The sequence below is a fragment of the Marmota flaviventris genome, chromosome 12, assembly GCF_047511675.1.
Source record: "Marmota flaviventris isolate mMarFla1 chromosome 12, mMarFla1.hap1, whole genome shotgun sequence".
Lineage (NCBI taxonomy): Eukaryota > Metazoa > Chordata > Mammalia > Rodentia > Sciuridae > Marmota > Marmota flaviventris.
This window is the reverse complement of record NC_092509.1, coordinates 97,878,068-97,894,275: the sequence shown is the minus strand read 5'-3', so window position 1 is coordinate 97,894,275 and position 16,208 is coordinate 97,878,068. Positions and strand designations below refer to the sequence as shown.

The 16,208-nt window shown below is 37.9% G+C and overlaps 1 protein-coding gene across 3 annotated transcripts in view; it reads left to right on the top strand.

Annotated features, from left to right (window-relative positions):
• Positions 1-906: 906 nt before the first annotated feature.
• Tdrd5 (tudor domain containing 5) overlaps positions 907-16,208 on the top strand; it is a 62,107-nt gene continuing 46,805 nt past the window's right edge. For 2 of the 3 annotated variants that reach the window (XM_027934977.2, XM_027934974.1), the window contains exons 1-4: positions 907-1,138; positions 1,763-2,167; positions 3,471-3,664; positions 15,574-15,657. In XM_027934977.2, the coding sequence (XP_027790778.1) occupies positions 907-1,138; positions 1,763-2,167; positions 3,471-3,664; positions 15,574-15,657 (915 nt within the window). Of the gene's footprint in view, positions 1,139-1,762; positions 2,168-3,437; positions 3,665-15,573; positions 15,658-16,208 lie in introns of all 3 variants that reach the window. The other variant, XM_027934976.1, reaches the window with a different exon arrangement.

The window sequence follows — 16,208 nt, the reverse complement described above, 5'->3', positions numbered from 1 at the left end:
GCGATCCCTCAAGGCCACCCAGGCCGCCTCGGAGTCGGGCTCAGCAGCCCCGCATCCGGGATGGGCCCCAGGCCCGGCCCCGAGTGGCCGTCCAGCGGGGGCCGTCCCGCCCAACCGTCTCACTCGCCGCGCGCCCTCGGGCTGGAACGGGGCGCGCCCGGCCGCCCCTTCCGCGTCGCGCAGGCGCGGTTCCCCCGCGGTCCGCCGGCGAGCGCCTTCGACTCCCGCAGCCGCAACGGCAGCGCCGGCCACAGTGGGGCACCATCTGCCGCTCCGCGTCGCGGGAAGCCGTCGGGCAGGTGGAAAGTCGACTCCGTAGTCCCGCTAGCGGCAGTGAGGGACGTTGGGGCAGGGAAGGGACCCGCCGCCGCCGCCCGGGCGGAGAGGGAGGAGGCGGGCGGAGATAGGTCGTTGGCTTGAGGTAAGAGGAAGCGGGAGCTTTCCCGCAGTTGGCTCCGGAGGGACGGAGTGTGTCGTGCGCACGTCTCCAGGTGTGGTCTTTGGCGCGTCGAGGACCGAACTGCGCGTGCCCAGTCCCCGGCCCCGGTTCCAACAGTTCAGAGTCCGTCTGGTACGAGGTGTGCAGCGGAGGACGACACCCCCCGGAGCCCGAGTTAGCGCTTCGGCAAACCACGACGGAGCCGGGCTGCGACTTCTCGCACTGGCCCCTGGCGGTGGCGCCTTGATTCCCACGTAGGTTGTTCAACACAGCTTGAGTTTTCAGGGTTTGAATTGGGTGTAGAGAGTTTGCGATGCACGAGCCCAGAACACCCTCAACTCGCATCTCGGTAGTTTGTATCCCACTACTAGTCGATGATGATGATGATGATGATGATGATAAAATTTTCATGGGTTTGCCTGTTTTTCCTCATAAGCAGTTTTCTGTCTTAAATTCTATAGGGTACAATGTCGGAACAAGAACGTATACAAGAATGTCTCAGGAAAGAAATAAGGTCACTTCTTATTTCCACCAAAGATGGTTTGACTCCACAGCAGTTGGAAAAAGAGTACCTTTTGATGGTTGGCAACCACTTACCGCTCCGAATCCTTGGGTATCGGTCCACTATGGAGCTAGTGCTGGACATGCCTGATGTGGTTAGTGTCTGTCCCTGCGGGGATGGTACAGTAATACTGAAAGGTAGGTTTAAGATTTTTGGAAATTTGTAAACTTTGTAATTAGAAATAACCACTTAGTATACAATTGCTCTACATCTGCAGTTATCCAGCGTCCCAGGCATTGAATCTGAATTTCGGGTGGAATAACGGGGAGGAATCACAGGTGCCTTTGAGACAAAGTCAGAACTTGATCAGAATTAAGAAACTGTCCCTAGGAAAATGGTGCTTTCACAAAAACCACAGTTTTGCATGAGTTAAAGTTGTTGCACCTGAAGTTAGGAGAAACATAACATGCGAACTTCTAATTACAAAAACTTATTTTAACTTCCATGAGGTACACAAAGCATCATTATAAAGAACTTTGCTCTTCATTCCAAGATTTTCAAATCTTCCAGGGGTCAATCAGCAGTAATGATGATAGATTGGGTTTTCATTTCGTCCTCCAATAGAGGAACTAACAAGCTGTTCCCCAGAATGCAAGAAATGGAAGAACCACAGGCTTCTTTCCTGTTTATTGTGCTACCTGGATAAACAGCTGCTTGGAGCCCTCAGAGTTGTTTACATAAGCCAAAAAAAAGGATAAAGGGCATACTTTAGGTTTTTTTTTTAATCTACACCATGATTTCTTTTTCCCACATTTCCCTAGCCATTCCAGATGAATCTACCAAAGGAATTGCAAGTTTAGTTGCAAAGCAGAGGAGCAGCCATAAGGTTCGAAGCTCCATGCCAAAGGGAAGGGCTACTGTTTGCTCTGGGACAAGCTCTGGTCGAGTGCCTTACCGAGGAAGGGTGACCCCTATTCTTCCAGCTGTTGTGAAGAGTGAGCTAAAAGACCTCTTGGCGTTGTCTCCTGTTCTCCTTTCTGATTTTGAAAAGGCATTTGCCAAGCGATTTGGACGATCGTTTCAGTATGTGCAATATGGATTCCTCTCGATGTTCGAAGTGCTGAATGCAGCTTCAGATGTCATTTCTGTAGAGCAGACTAGAGCGGGTTCTTTGTTGAAGCTAAAGAAAAGCATATCTGTGGAAAAGCAGAGAGGATGGCCGGCAGGTAAGCATGTTAGCATACATAATTGTATTGTGGATGAGCAAATGTTGGAGCAATCCTTCCATACACAGATGGGTAATTGCTAAGCTCCATGAGTGAAATCCCGCCCTGCCACTTGCAAACTGAGTGCCGGGCAAGTTACTTACTCTGTCTAAACTCTAGTTTCCTCATCCTTAAAATAGAAATAATAATACTTGCCACTTGGAGTTGTGCTGAAGACCTTACATGTCTGTAAAGAGCCTGGCATTTAGTAAGCTTGTAATAAGTTTTAGCTGAAGGCTCAAGACTAACATGATTATTCATATAATATCTCCCTAAACCTGGACAGTGTGGAATGTATCCACTGAGTGGAGGGGCAACCTGTTTTGGAGAATTCTATGCCTGTCCCAGTGTCCCCCTCCTAAAGTTTGCATTTAAATTAGTGTGGGTGAAACTGAGAATGTCATGAGTTTATGAAGCAGCATTTAAATGGTGGTGGATAATATAGTTTGAATATATGAGGATGTGCTGTGGTCAGAGAAAGTTCTGAAGGCTACTGAGTGTTTCAGGTCTAGCCCTCAACCTTAGTGTTCTTGAGGCGTTCAGACTTAGGGAAATTAGATTGAGGTGTATAAACATAGGAGACGAGGTTACACTGGATAAAGCAGTTTACCAATTTACTGCATAGTGGGGATGGATAGCCTTTCCTGTGATTGGATTGTCACGTTCTCCATCTATGGTCCATTTTTCCTTTCAGGATATCTTGGAAGTAATTGGTTTATTTGAAGTTGATCTTGGGGTCAAGAAAGAGCTAGGCTATGGTGATTTCCAGTGATATATCTTTCATATTGTATAGCAGAATATACTTCCCTGGTGGTATTCCTCCTTCCCATAAATATTGAAGAAAAAGCTTATGCTCTAGAGTGCTATTCTTTCTTCTATGGCTTTTCCTCTCCTCTTCCCATACTATGGCTGCCCAGTTTGAATCATAGTTCTAAGCACATTCCTTAATTGGAGATTTTTTTGGTCTAACAAGATACAGCTTTTTAGGTTTTTCTCTATCAAATCCTGCTTCTCTATTATATTCAGGTGATCTTAAGTGGTTTTTGTCCCAACCTTTTAGGTAATGTCTTTATGATTTCCGGTTTTTTTTCCTATTGATTACTAATTATGTACATTGTATGTAAGTTTTATTGGCTTACTATAAAAATGTAGGCTTTCCTTATTTTTGCTTTAAGCTGAGGGCAGTTAACTCACAGTAATTTTTAAATATATACACACCAGAAATTGCTAGTGACAATTTTTTTTCTTCTGTTATTCACAAAAGGAAAAATTTTTACCCAGCCATTTAGAATGAAACAACATGGGTCATATTCTACAGGCTGCGTGGTGGCAAAGCCACGCTTTTCACAACACACGTCAAACATGGAACCACCAAAGCAAATACTGAACATGGACAAGACTTCCACGTTCAATGCAGTGGAGACTTCAAGGCTGAATCACACTGAAAAATTAAACCAGGTGAGATATCTGAGTTTGGAGACAGGAATACATGGAAAATGTGATGAAGAAGCTGACCTTTTAAGTATTGAAGTCATTCACTTATTTTAATTTTCACTGTTTCCTATGGTTCTATTAATTTAGTAAGAAGTGAGAGGTGGCAGTGAGAAAAGAGTAATAGTTTTATTAATTCTGGTTTCTACTGTTTTCTGCAGTTGACCATATATATATATATGTTTTGGAACTTTGTTCTGGTCCACATAGCCACATATCTTTTTGCCAGTACTGTACTGTATCGATTACTGTAGGCTTATGATATCCTGAAAGAATATGTTTGAGTCCTACAACTTTATTCTTCTTCAGAATTGCTTTGACTACTCTGTATTTCCGTATACTTTTAATTTGATATAAATCGGCTTGTCATTTTTTACCAAAAATAGTCCTGTTAGAATTACACTAGAGACAAATTTGGGGGAAAGTGACATCTTTACAACTGATTTAAAAGTATGGTGTATCCCATAATTTATTTAGGTCTTTAAATTCTCTCAGCAAATTTTATAGTATGCAGTGCACAAGGCTTGCATATATTTTATTAAACTTATCTTTAATATTTTTGGTGGGATTGAACTCAGGGACACTCGACCACTGAGCCACATCCCCAAGCTCTATTTTGTATTTTTATTTAGAGACAGGGTCTCATTGAATTGCTTAGTGCCTTGCTTTTGCTGAGGCTGGCTTTGAACTTGTGATCCCCCTGCCTCAGCCTCCCAAGATGCTGGGATTATAGGCATATACCACAGTGCCCAGCAATTTTTTGTATTTTTTATGCAAGCATGAGTGGTATTTTCAAATTAATCATTGCTAACATGTAGAAAATCAATTGCATCTTTTTAGTATATTGACCTTGTATTCTGTGATTTTTTTTTTTTAAATCAAGTTACTTGTTAAACTCATTTTGATTGTTCAAATCATTTTAGTAGATATTTTGCAGAGTGGGGATTTTCTTCACAGATTATCATGTCATCTGGGAGGAAGGATGGGTTTGTTTCTTCCTTTTTCTCCTTAAGCCAGCCTCTCTTATGTATATGAATAGAACTGATGATAGTGGAAATTCGTGCCTTGTTCCTACCTGAAGGGGAAAAGTATTTAGTCTTTCATCATTAACTATGATGTAAATTGTAAATTTATGATGTAAATTGTAGTTTAAAAAAAATAGATTCTCCATTGAGTTGAAGAAATTCTCTCCTATTGCTTGTTCCTGGTTTCTGAGAATTTTTTCATAACTGTATGTCAAATCTTTTCATGAGTTACTGAGGGAAGAGCATCAAGATATTTAAATACAATTGTGGATTTGTTTTACCTTTGAGTTTGGCCAGCTTTTGCATTGGGGATTGCAAGTCCCTCTTAGCTGCATGCACATTTAGGATTGCTATGTGTTCCTCATGAATTGCCCTATTTGTTACTGTGATTGACTTCTTCTCATTAACCTTGTATCCTACAACTGAGCTGTAATTGTTTATTAGACCCAGACAGGATTTTTATTCTTTTAGATTGTCTATGTAGGTGATCCTGTTGTTTGTGAACAAAGACTATTTTATTCCTTCCTGGTCTATATGCTTTCTATTTTCTTGTCTTGTTGGGACTTGTGACAGGATGTTGAAGCAGTGGTGACAGAGGGGATATCCTTGCCTTGTTCCTAATTATTTTTTATAGTTCCACTCTATCTTTGGTATTTATTAGCTATACCTCTTCTATGTTTTTAGTGAATGGCTTAGGATTTTCAGCATACATTATTATTTTTTTTAAAGAGAGAGAGAGAGAGAGTTTTAAAATTTTTTTTTTAGTTTTCAGTGGACACAACATCTTTATTTTTATGTGGTGCTGAGGATCGAACCCAGCGCCCCGTGCATGCCAGGCGAGCGTGCTACCACTTGAGCCACATCCCCAGCCCCATTATTTTTAATTTATACATTTGACCCTAAATAATATACCAGTTCATATATAATGTTAAGTGCCTTAGAACAATAAATACACATTACTTCCATTCTTTGAGCTATTGTTGTGGCATTTATATCTCATGATATAAACCTCTTAATTAATACGTTAGTTTTGGCTCAAAACATTTTTATTTTATTCTTGCAGTGCTGGGGATTGAACCCAGAGGTAATCTAACACCAAGATACATCCCCAGCCCTTTTAAAATTTGTTTTATTTTGAGGCAGGGTATTGTTGTCCTCAAACTTGCTTCAGTCTCCCATGTAGCTGGGACTACAGGCATGCACCACCATGCCTAACTAAAAATATTATACCTAAAAAATATTTACCCACATTTATTTTTGATGCTTTTCAGTCCTTTGTGTCCAGATTTGCCCCCAGTATAATTTTCTTTCTGCTGGAAAATCAACATGTTCTGTAAGACAAATGTGTTGGGAGTGGATATTCTTAGCTTTTGTTCATCTGAAGAAGCCTTTGTTGTTATTTTTTAAATATAATATTGCTGGATGTAAAACTTTAGGTTGATAGGAGCCTCCCCCACTTGCCCTTCAGTACTTTAGAGATGTTATTTTATTGTCTGCATAGTTTCTGACAATTATGTAGTCTTATTTATCTTCTGTGAATGTTATTTTCAAGATTTTTTCTTGTTTTCTACAATTTGATTTTGGTGTCCCTTGGTATTATTTTATTTGTTTTGTTTGGGATTCATTGAGCTGCATGTATCATTTAGCTTCTTGTATGTGCATTTATAATTTTCATTAAATCTGGAAAATTTTGTTCTTAACTATTTTTCTTTCCTTCCGACTTCTCAGGATTACTATTGTACCTATTTTAGAGTGCTTGTAATCTTCTTACAGGTCACTGGGTCTCTTTTCTTTATTTTTTTCCCTCTTTTTTGTCTCTCTTCTTTCATTGTGTGCTTCATTTTGGATATTTTCTATTGTTGCCTTCAAATTAATTGATCTGAAGTTTTTTACTGGATGCCAGACATTGTGAAGTTGTAATTGTTTTACATAGAAGTTCCTTTGACTCAATTTGGTGATTTTTGAGTCTTTTAAACTTTTTTGGGGGGTGAGGGATCCTTACTATGTTGGCCAAGCTAGTCTCCAATCCTGGACTCAAGGGATCCTCCTGCCTCACCCTTCCAGCTTCTGAGACTACAGGTATGTGTCACCATGCCTGACCTACTTTTAACTTTGTTAGGGCCTCAGCTCTGTACCAAATCGTGTTCCCCAAAATTCATATGTTGAAGCCCTAACTTCCTAAATATGATGGTATTTGGAAAGGAGACCTTTGGCAGTAATTAGGGTTCAATAAGATCACAAAGGTGGCTTCCTCATGGGGGAATTAGTAACCTTTTAAGAAAGGAGAGCAAACTGGGTGCAGTGGTGCTCGCCTATGATCCCAGTGACTCAAGAGGCTGAGGCAGGAGGATTGCTTTACCAACTTAGCAAAGCCCTTAGCAACTTAGTGAGATCCTGTCTCTGGGGATGTGGTAAATTACTTAGGGTAAATTACTCTAGATTCAATCCCCAGTACCAAAAACAAATAAACAAACAAACAAAAAACAACCCAGAGAGCTTTTGCTCACTCTTCATGTGGACACACAGTGAGAAGCTGGCCAGCTGTGAGCCAGAGAACCTTACCAGGAATCGGATTGTGCCTTGATCATAGACTTCTAGCCTCCAGAACTGCGAGGGGGATGATTTTCTGTTAAAGCCACCCTGTCTATGGTAAGTTTTTTTTTGGGGGGGGGGGGCAGGATGGGACAGAGGGCAGCGTGAGCAGTGGGCCCAGAACAGCCTTCAGTCTAAGGGATAATTTGGTCCCACCACTGAGGCTTTTCTTTCTGAGCATTTGACCCTCTGTTGTCAGGTGGGAACAGTAACTGTTCCCAGCCCTATGTGAACTTAATGCTATTTGTTGTATTTCTTCAGCCTCAGAGAATGTTCCCCACTTGCACAGATCAATACTCATCAGAAACCTGGGGGGAATCTGTCTGCAGATTTTCAGAGCTGTTCCTCTCTGTGCTAATTTTTACTACTGAGCAAAGTTTAGCATCCTTGTTGTCCCCACACTTCAATATCTCTCTTCAGTTCACCTGGACCCCCAGGCACTAGGTTTGATCCTCAGTACCACATAAGAGTAAATTAATAAAGGTATTATGTCCATCTACAACTAAAAAAAAATTTTAAAAAACAAGCAGCCTAAAAAATTACTCATAGTTGTACTACCAAATGTAATGTTTATTTCTTTGATAGTGATTTCCTCATTTTTAACATTTTTCTCTTGACATTTCTTAGGCCTGAGACCAACCTGTTTATCTGTATTTATACGTAAACTGACTAGACTATATCCTAGTCAAATCATGTCTTTATCTTTTGACATTCAGAATAGATAACCATAAACCATCTGTTGGTCTCTTTTTGGTCAATTTCAATAAAGAAAATTTTTATTTTTAAAACTAGTTTTGCAGGGGCTGGGATTGTGGCTCAGTGGTAGAGTGCTTGTCTAGCACGTGCGAGGCCCTGGGTTCTATCCTCAGCACCTCATAAAAATAAACAAAATAAAGGTATTGTGTACAACTAAAAAATAAATATTTTTAAAAAATGGCTTTTGCCAAACTGACATCCAGAAAAGTATTAATATACCCTTCAAAAAAATTAGTGTCTATTTCTCGATGCCTTCTGGTTATATAATTCTTAGGATTCTATATGGTTATTAAAAATTCAAATATTTTTATAGTATTAGCTGTAGATGGACTCAATACCTTTATTTATATTTATGTGGTGCTGAGGATCAAACCCAGTGCCTCACACATGGTAGGCGAGTGTTCTACCACCGAGCCATAACCCCAGCCACCAAAATGTTAATTCTTAAAAGATAGTTGGGCACAAAAATATTTTCTCTAATCAAGAAGCTAAATATAGAGCCTGGGGTTGTGGCTCAGTGGCAGAGTGCTTGCCTTACATGTGTGAGGCATTGGGTTTGATCTTTAGCACCACAAGACAAAATACCTTTATTTTTTTATGTACAACTAAAAAAATTAATTATTTTTTTAAAAGAAACTTAAATTAGGATCACTTCATGTATATTGTTGGCTACTGACAATTTGAATTAAAAGTTGGCCATTTCTATTTTAATGAATTATGTATTCTCATCCTTTTCCTGTTTTTCTTCCTTTTGAGATGTTGAAGAAGAAACATTGCTTATTAATTTGCTTTTAATTTTTATCTAAAGAATTCAAGAAACTTTTGCTGTCATATGCTAGAAATTCATTTTCTAAGTTATTTTCCTTTGTTTTTTTGGCCAGAAGTTCACAAGTTAAAAACAATCACTAATAAATTTGATGATTCTCACTTCTGCCTTTGATCTCAAGCCTAACAAAGTGCTTTCCCACCTTGAGGTTTTAAAGGGGCTTCATTTGTTGCAAGGTTAAAAAGAAAATTTAACATTTTAATCTAGATGCATTATAATTTTGGGATATGTTCTGTGCTAGCTTCACACTTTTAATTTGGTTCCTTTTGAGCTCACCTTAACATTTATTAAAAGAAATCTTCCTTGATTAGTCTCTTTTCAGACTTTTCCCATTCTAATATCTTTTCCTAAAACTTTAGAATCATTTTTGTAAGTGCCAAAATTTCTATTAGATATCTTGGACTTAATTTTTTCAAGAAGTGTCACATATTACATTATGTATTCATTCAACAACATGTTGCAGCTATCTTTAATCTCGTGCTCTTCATTGTAGACCTATGGTTTTCTTCATTAGAGGTTGGCACATTTTTGCAAGTGTTTTTTTAGGTTTTATATTTTATGGTCTTATTCTTGCTTTTGACAATGTGATTGTAACTAATCATGGATCCTGAGAAGGGAAGTTAATTTTTAAAAATACTACCTTGAAACTGACCACCTGGCTGAACTCGTTTAAGTAGTCTTCCCATGGGTTTTTCAAGTAGACCATCATATCGTTTGTGGATGTGTTTGCCTTGTTCTTCTCAGTATCTGAAGTTCTATTTCCTATATTTATTGTACTGACTAGAAATTCCAAAAAAATATTAAAGGATGATAGTGCATATATCTTTCTCAGAAATTTTAAACTGTAGGATGCAGCAGGAAGACTGCCTTTTAGCAGTCAGAGCCAAGCAATAAGAAATGAAAAGTTTAAAACGTGCTCAAAGTTTAAAACATTTCAAGAAGAGAAATGAAAAATATGCACACACCTTTTATCCAGATGTATTTTCTCTTGAGTTTTGTTCTGTGTGTTGCTGCTCCAAGTATTTTTCATAGATAGAACCTGGGTACCCTCTCCCTGCCTCTTGTCTCACACATTTGTAAAATTTTATTGCAACATTCACCATGAGATTTAAAGTAGGTAAACCTTAGACCTATAAAAGAATGTGTTTTTTGATCTTAAATGAATTATAGCAGGTCTGATCTTGTTTGTACCTAACTTGTAATTTGTACCTGAACAATTGTTAGTTTTTGCATGGATTAGGTGCTATGCATTGTGTATTTTATTTCACCTGATGACCTGATTCGATATATATCAAGAATATCTTTGAAAAGCAATTGATGTGTTAAACCATTATCATCAGAAGGGACTGTTCTTTAGGTTAATTAGTGTAATTCTCTGGAGGTTATATTCTGTGGCCAACTTTGAGTAGCTTTTCCCTAAGTTCATATGAAATGTTTAGTATGACAAATCAAATTCCTTATGGCCTATCTTTTAGTTAAATGAACCAAACTAATCCTATTTATAGGATCCTAGACCATTTGGGTTGCTCTAGCAGAAATCCCATAAACTGGGTGGCTTATCAAAAAAGATTTTTTTTTCTCACATAGGTTCTATCTATGAAAAATACTTGGAGGCTGGGAAATCCAAGAATGTGGCAGTGGCAGATCTGTGTCTAGTGAGGGCCTGCTTCCTGGTTCATAGGTGGAAGTCTTTTCTCTCTGTCCTCACACAGCCAAAGGGACAAAGGATTTCACACTTACGACCTGACCACCTCCTAGTGCCTGGTCCTCAGGGTTAGGATTTCAACACAGGAACTTAGAGAAGGGGCACAAATGTCCAGGCCATAGCAGATAACCTGGCAGATTCCTATAAATGTATATGACAGTTTGAAAGCATTGCCACAGAATGTTTCTGTGCAAGTTTTGTGATCTTAATCAAAAAATATATTAATGTTTTCCCACATGGCCAAAATGCCTGCAGTGTGTCCTCAGAGTGACTTCCGTTCCTTTCTGCTTTTAGTTTCTTCATCTTCCCCAAATGCTTCCACCCTCATATTTATCAATAACCACCCAGATGTCTGTATTTAAAAACTTTTTCTTATTACAAAAGTAATAGAGTGCAGAAAATTTGCGGTTTTGAAAGGCATAGAAGATAAAAATCATCTGTGCTTTTGTCACCTAGAAAAATTGACTGTTTAAAAAATGAAAATCTTTTGTGACCTGCTTTTTTTCTGCCGTAAGTATGCATTATCAACATTCACATTGTTAAATACTCTAATGCATCATGATTTATAACATCAGTTTAAGTGGGCCATAATTTGTTTAATTTATAATCTAGGTTGGGTATTTTTTCTTTCTAGTTTGTGCTATTAAAAATAACTATATAATGAAAATCTTGCTCAAATTTGCAAGCCTCTCTATTATGTCACAGGATAAATTTCTAGAAGAGCAATTGCCAGATCAAAAGGCATGGGCACTTTTATGGCTTAAACATGTGATTAGGTTGTCCTCCCTAACAATGGTTCCAGTTAACACTGTTGCAGGATGTGTGAGAGTGTGCTACTTTTCTTGCACCTTTGCTCAGACTTAGTTGAGAAGGACACTTCAGAGAACCTTCCCCACCAATGCCCACTGGTTTTCTAATACCTTCAGTCGTATTATCTTCTTATGATACTCTATTGGGCTATTTTTTTAATTAACATTTTTTATTCTAATTTGTTACATATGACAGCAGAATACATTACAATTCATATTACACGTATAGTCTGTGGGGCTATTTTTAATTCTTAAATCAAAAAGTAGAAGTTGCATAAATTTATGGTATAGAACATGTTTATGTATGTGTACATTGAAAAGTGGCTAAGTCAAAATGGCAACATGAGCATTACCTCCATACTTTTGTGTGTGTGGTGAAAACTCCCCAAATTTTCCAAGTAATATATTATTATTAACTATAGTCACCATGATGTATAATTGATCTCTTGAATTATTCCTCCTATCTACTGAAAGTTTTTTCTTTTGGCAACATCTCAGTACCCTCAGCCTTGGGTAATGACCATTTTGTTCTGTTTCTGTTTGATTTCACACTCCACATAAGAGTGAGATCATGTGGAATCAATATTTTTTATTATATTTGTTATAACTGGATATGTATTTATATGGTTTTTAAAATTTTCCCCATACTAAATTCTCCATGAGGACAGAGATCATATATAGCTTATTGACCCCTGAATATCCAACACAGTACAGTGGGAAGAGCATATACTATATGCTCAGTATCTTTTTGGTAAATGAGTAAATGAATGTTGAAATTTCTTCTCTGATTTGACAGGTAAATATCTTACTGCTAATGAGTATTTGAGGTTGAACTTTGTTTTTATTGGTTATTTAGTGTTTTTTGTTAATTGCCTATTTATGTCTTTGTTTATTTTTCTGAGAAAATGTCTATTCAAGCTCTTTCTGGCTCTATAGGCTCCTATTCTGAATATGGCATATTTTCTTTGTAGCTTTCCAATTTTATTTTCTAAAATATTTTGTTTACTTGATTTATTTCCTATTTCTTGTGTTTGATCTGTAAGCACCTGAGTCCAAAAGCATTGTTGACGTCCGGTCCACCTTTGATTTTCCTCATATGGGTTTACCTCCCTGTCTTAATTTTTTTTGCACATCACAACTTCCCTCTATTTACCTGGACTTTCAAACAGCTCTCCCATCCCATTCAGTTTAGTCAGCTTATTAACTTGTCTAGTTTGAATGTTTTTTCCTTACCTTTTTGAAATGCATTGTTTCTAGCTAAGAGCCCATAATTTTGTTATCTTCAAACTATGTTGGGCAAATATTTTCTCTGAAGGGCAACATAGTAGCTACTTGACTTGTGAGATGAATGGTATGTGTTGTAACAGCTTAACTCTCCTTGCAGCAGCCATAATAATAAATAAATAAGTGTGGCTGTGTTCCAACAAAACTGGGGATACTGAAATTTGAATATCATAATTTTCATGTGTCACAGAATATTCTGCTTTTGACTCCTCTGTGACCATTTTAAAATGTCAAAACTATTCTTCACACATGGACCATACAAAAACCAATGGCAGGCCAGGTTTAACCAGGGAGCCAGGTTTGCTGACTGTCATAGGCTGTTTCAGAGAGATAGATCAAGTCGTCACCATCCAGCCATTTACTTACCAGTTTTCTGTATTTCAAAATCCCTTAGTTTCTGTAACACTTGAGGCTCCAGGCTATTTTTCTGATCTTGTTATCCATCCCTGGCTAATCAACAATTCTTACTGCTCCATCATCTTTCCTGTTTCTGTGGATTTCACCTCTTGTAATATCCTTTTTCTATTCCCACTCTCCCTACACTCTAGTTAAAACTCTTGCCTAGCATTCTAGCTTCAGTAGTCAACTGATTGTCCATCACCCTTCCAATCTAATTGCCAAATTATGGTTCTGATCATGTCTCTCCCTTGCGAAAAATCTAGCATCATATATCCAAGAAAAACTGCTTAGTTTGGCATTTAAGGTGTTCAATCTACCCTCCCAGCTATCTCTTCTACAATTTTCCCAATGCCTTCAGGCAACTATTTTTCTTTGTGAAGTTTCTTCTACTTTCAGTGCCTTCTTCACAATCTCTGCAAAAATTGCCCATCCTTCAAAGCACTTCTAAAAATGAAACATGCTGAGTACTTGTAATTTAATGTGATGGATTCTTTTTTTGCCGGGTGGGGAGTACTAGCAACTGAACCCAGGGATACTTTACCACTGAGTCACATCCTCAGCCTTTTTTATTTTGAAACAGGGTCTTACTAAATTACCAAGGCTGGCCTTGAACTTGAATTGTAACAGCTTAACTCTGTCCTGCCTCTGGCTCCTGAGTCACTGGAATTATAAGCATGCATCTTTGTACTGGCGGGATTCTCTTTATTAGCACTTAGAGTCAATTTTAGGTTGTAGCTGTTTATACATTCATTAATTTCCCTCTTAATTGTAATTGCCTCAAGAGGAATGATGTTGTCAAAGGTGACCTTCTTTGTTCCCTGAAACACCTAGCACAGTGATAATTTAATAAGTTGTTATGGTAAGAACATGTTGGGATATGATAAAAGAACAATAAGGAATGTAAACAAAATAGTTTAACCGACATGGAAATGCCCAAGAAAATATTAAACTAGGGAAAAACTTAAATCTTAGAAACTAAATAGGAAGCCATCAAGCTGCCAAAATGTTGAGGGATTTCTGCTAAATGTGGTGCTATTGAAGGATGGGCAGGTTCTTGCAGAGATGGTGAAGAAACTGCCCATCCTTCAATAGCAGTTGAGATGGAGAAGTTGCAGTGATATTGGATGAAAAGAGGAGTGAATAATGAAGAGTGAATTCTGCCAAGGGGAGCCCTGCCATACCAAAGGATCAGGACAGGGTCATATTGAACTCCTTCTGTGCAAAGCCATGATTAGCACTCTCCATACCTCACCTCCTAGTTTTCACATCAACATATGAGAGATGGAAGTTATCTTCATTTTTCAGATAAAGAAATAGGTTTCTTGGGCTGGGGCTGGGGCTCAGCAGTGGTGCACTTGCCTGACATGTGTGAGGCACTGAGTTCAATTCTCAGCACCACTTTTAAATAAAATAAAAGTGTATCAACTAAAAAAATATATTTAAAAAAAAAAAGAAATAGGTTTCTTCACACAGGTTTTAAATAATGACAGGCCAAGTAAAAGATGACCCCCCAAAAAAAAGTTTAGAAGGAAAAAATATTATAGTGATTGTATCTTGGTGCTAGGAGTTTGTGTAATACGTATTTTTCTTTATAACTTCACAACTTCTCTAATTTAGTTGTCAACTGTAATGACCTGAATGCACATGACTTCATGATCTCTCTCACTTCATTGCTTTGTTCACTAGACATGGACCTTGTGCATGTGCTGCAGTCTGTTCTCTGGTCGCCTACTCCTTAACTGCTACCATGCATCAGATTTTTACTTTATTGGGCCTCTCTGTGCCAGTGGCTTCATTTGTTGTACTAAAATACTTAGACTCCTGTTATTTTAACTTGGGCCTCTCCTATCTACTTCCAATCTAAGTTTAGATTTTCATTTGTTATTTCCTTAACTTTATTCTGTTGATTTTTTTTTTCCCCTCCTACTTTCTCAAATGTCTGATCTCCCTCCTATTTCCTTGTATCTTTAGGAGGGCCCTTGCTTTTGACTCTCAGAATACTACAGCTATCAGAGTTACCCTCTGCCTTCTAGCCTCACATACAGAGTCTTTCTGTGCCACTGTTTTTCATCCTTCGCTTCTGTTGCCACAAAATAGCTTTTCCTTCCTACTCTTTAGGGCTAGTGTCCCACCTGTGACTCACTCATTCTGTGTCTCCTGGTATTAGGCACTCACAGTCACTAAGTATGTCTTTCATAAACATTTAGTATTTTTATAAATCGAAAATTAGTGGCAAAAATCCCTCTGAGTCTGTTATAGAGAATGTTATAGTAGAGAATTCCTCATGTCTAGTTTTTGAAAATTTTACCTGCATATTTACGTGGTATGAAAAGTCACAGTGCTACTTCTTAAGAACAGTGTTTTATCCATTTGGTTGAAGGACATTTCCTTTTATAGATATTTCCTTTTTATGCTGTTTTAGATTTATCTTTGACTTTATGTATGTCACAGGCTGTGACTTGACTTTTTTTGCCCCATAGTTGGAGAACACGTTCAAATCAGTCATTGCACAAATTGGACCTGGAGGGACCATCAATCCAGAACTAAAACATAAGATAAAATTTGTAAGTATTTTCGTTTTATTGGAAGCAAGAATAATTGTTTATAAATTCAGATATCATTTGTGGTTGAGTTTAATTTGCTTGTACTTACACCTGATACCTGATATTTTCTAATATATTGCAAATAGAATAGCTATTCTTTTAAAATAAAAAAATACATAAAGTACACACTATATAAAATTTCAGTGTAAAACTATTTAGGAAATATAAGTTCTTCCTTCACTTCCTCCCCTCACCCTAATAATTCTAGTTTTAAATAAATGTTCATCAAATACTATTCCATATATGTGTGGTATCTCATTATGTTTATCATGTTTCATTTATGAGATCCATGATTAATTAAATTTGGGTTATTTAAAAATGCTGTAGTAAATGTCCTTGAACATTTATCCAGTAGTGGTTGCCAATCAAAAGCATTGGCTATTTATGTTTTGCTAATAACTGTTACTACATTGCCCTCTGAAAGATTTGATTGAACAAATTTACTCTTCCACTGACAGTGAAGTGTTACTCTCCAGTCATGTTGTTTTAATTTATAACTGATTTTTATCCTG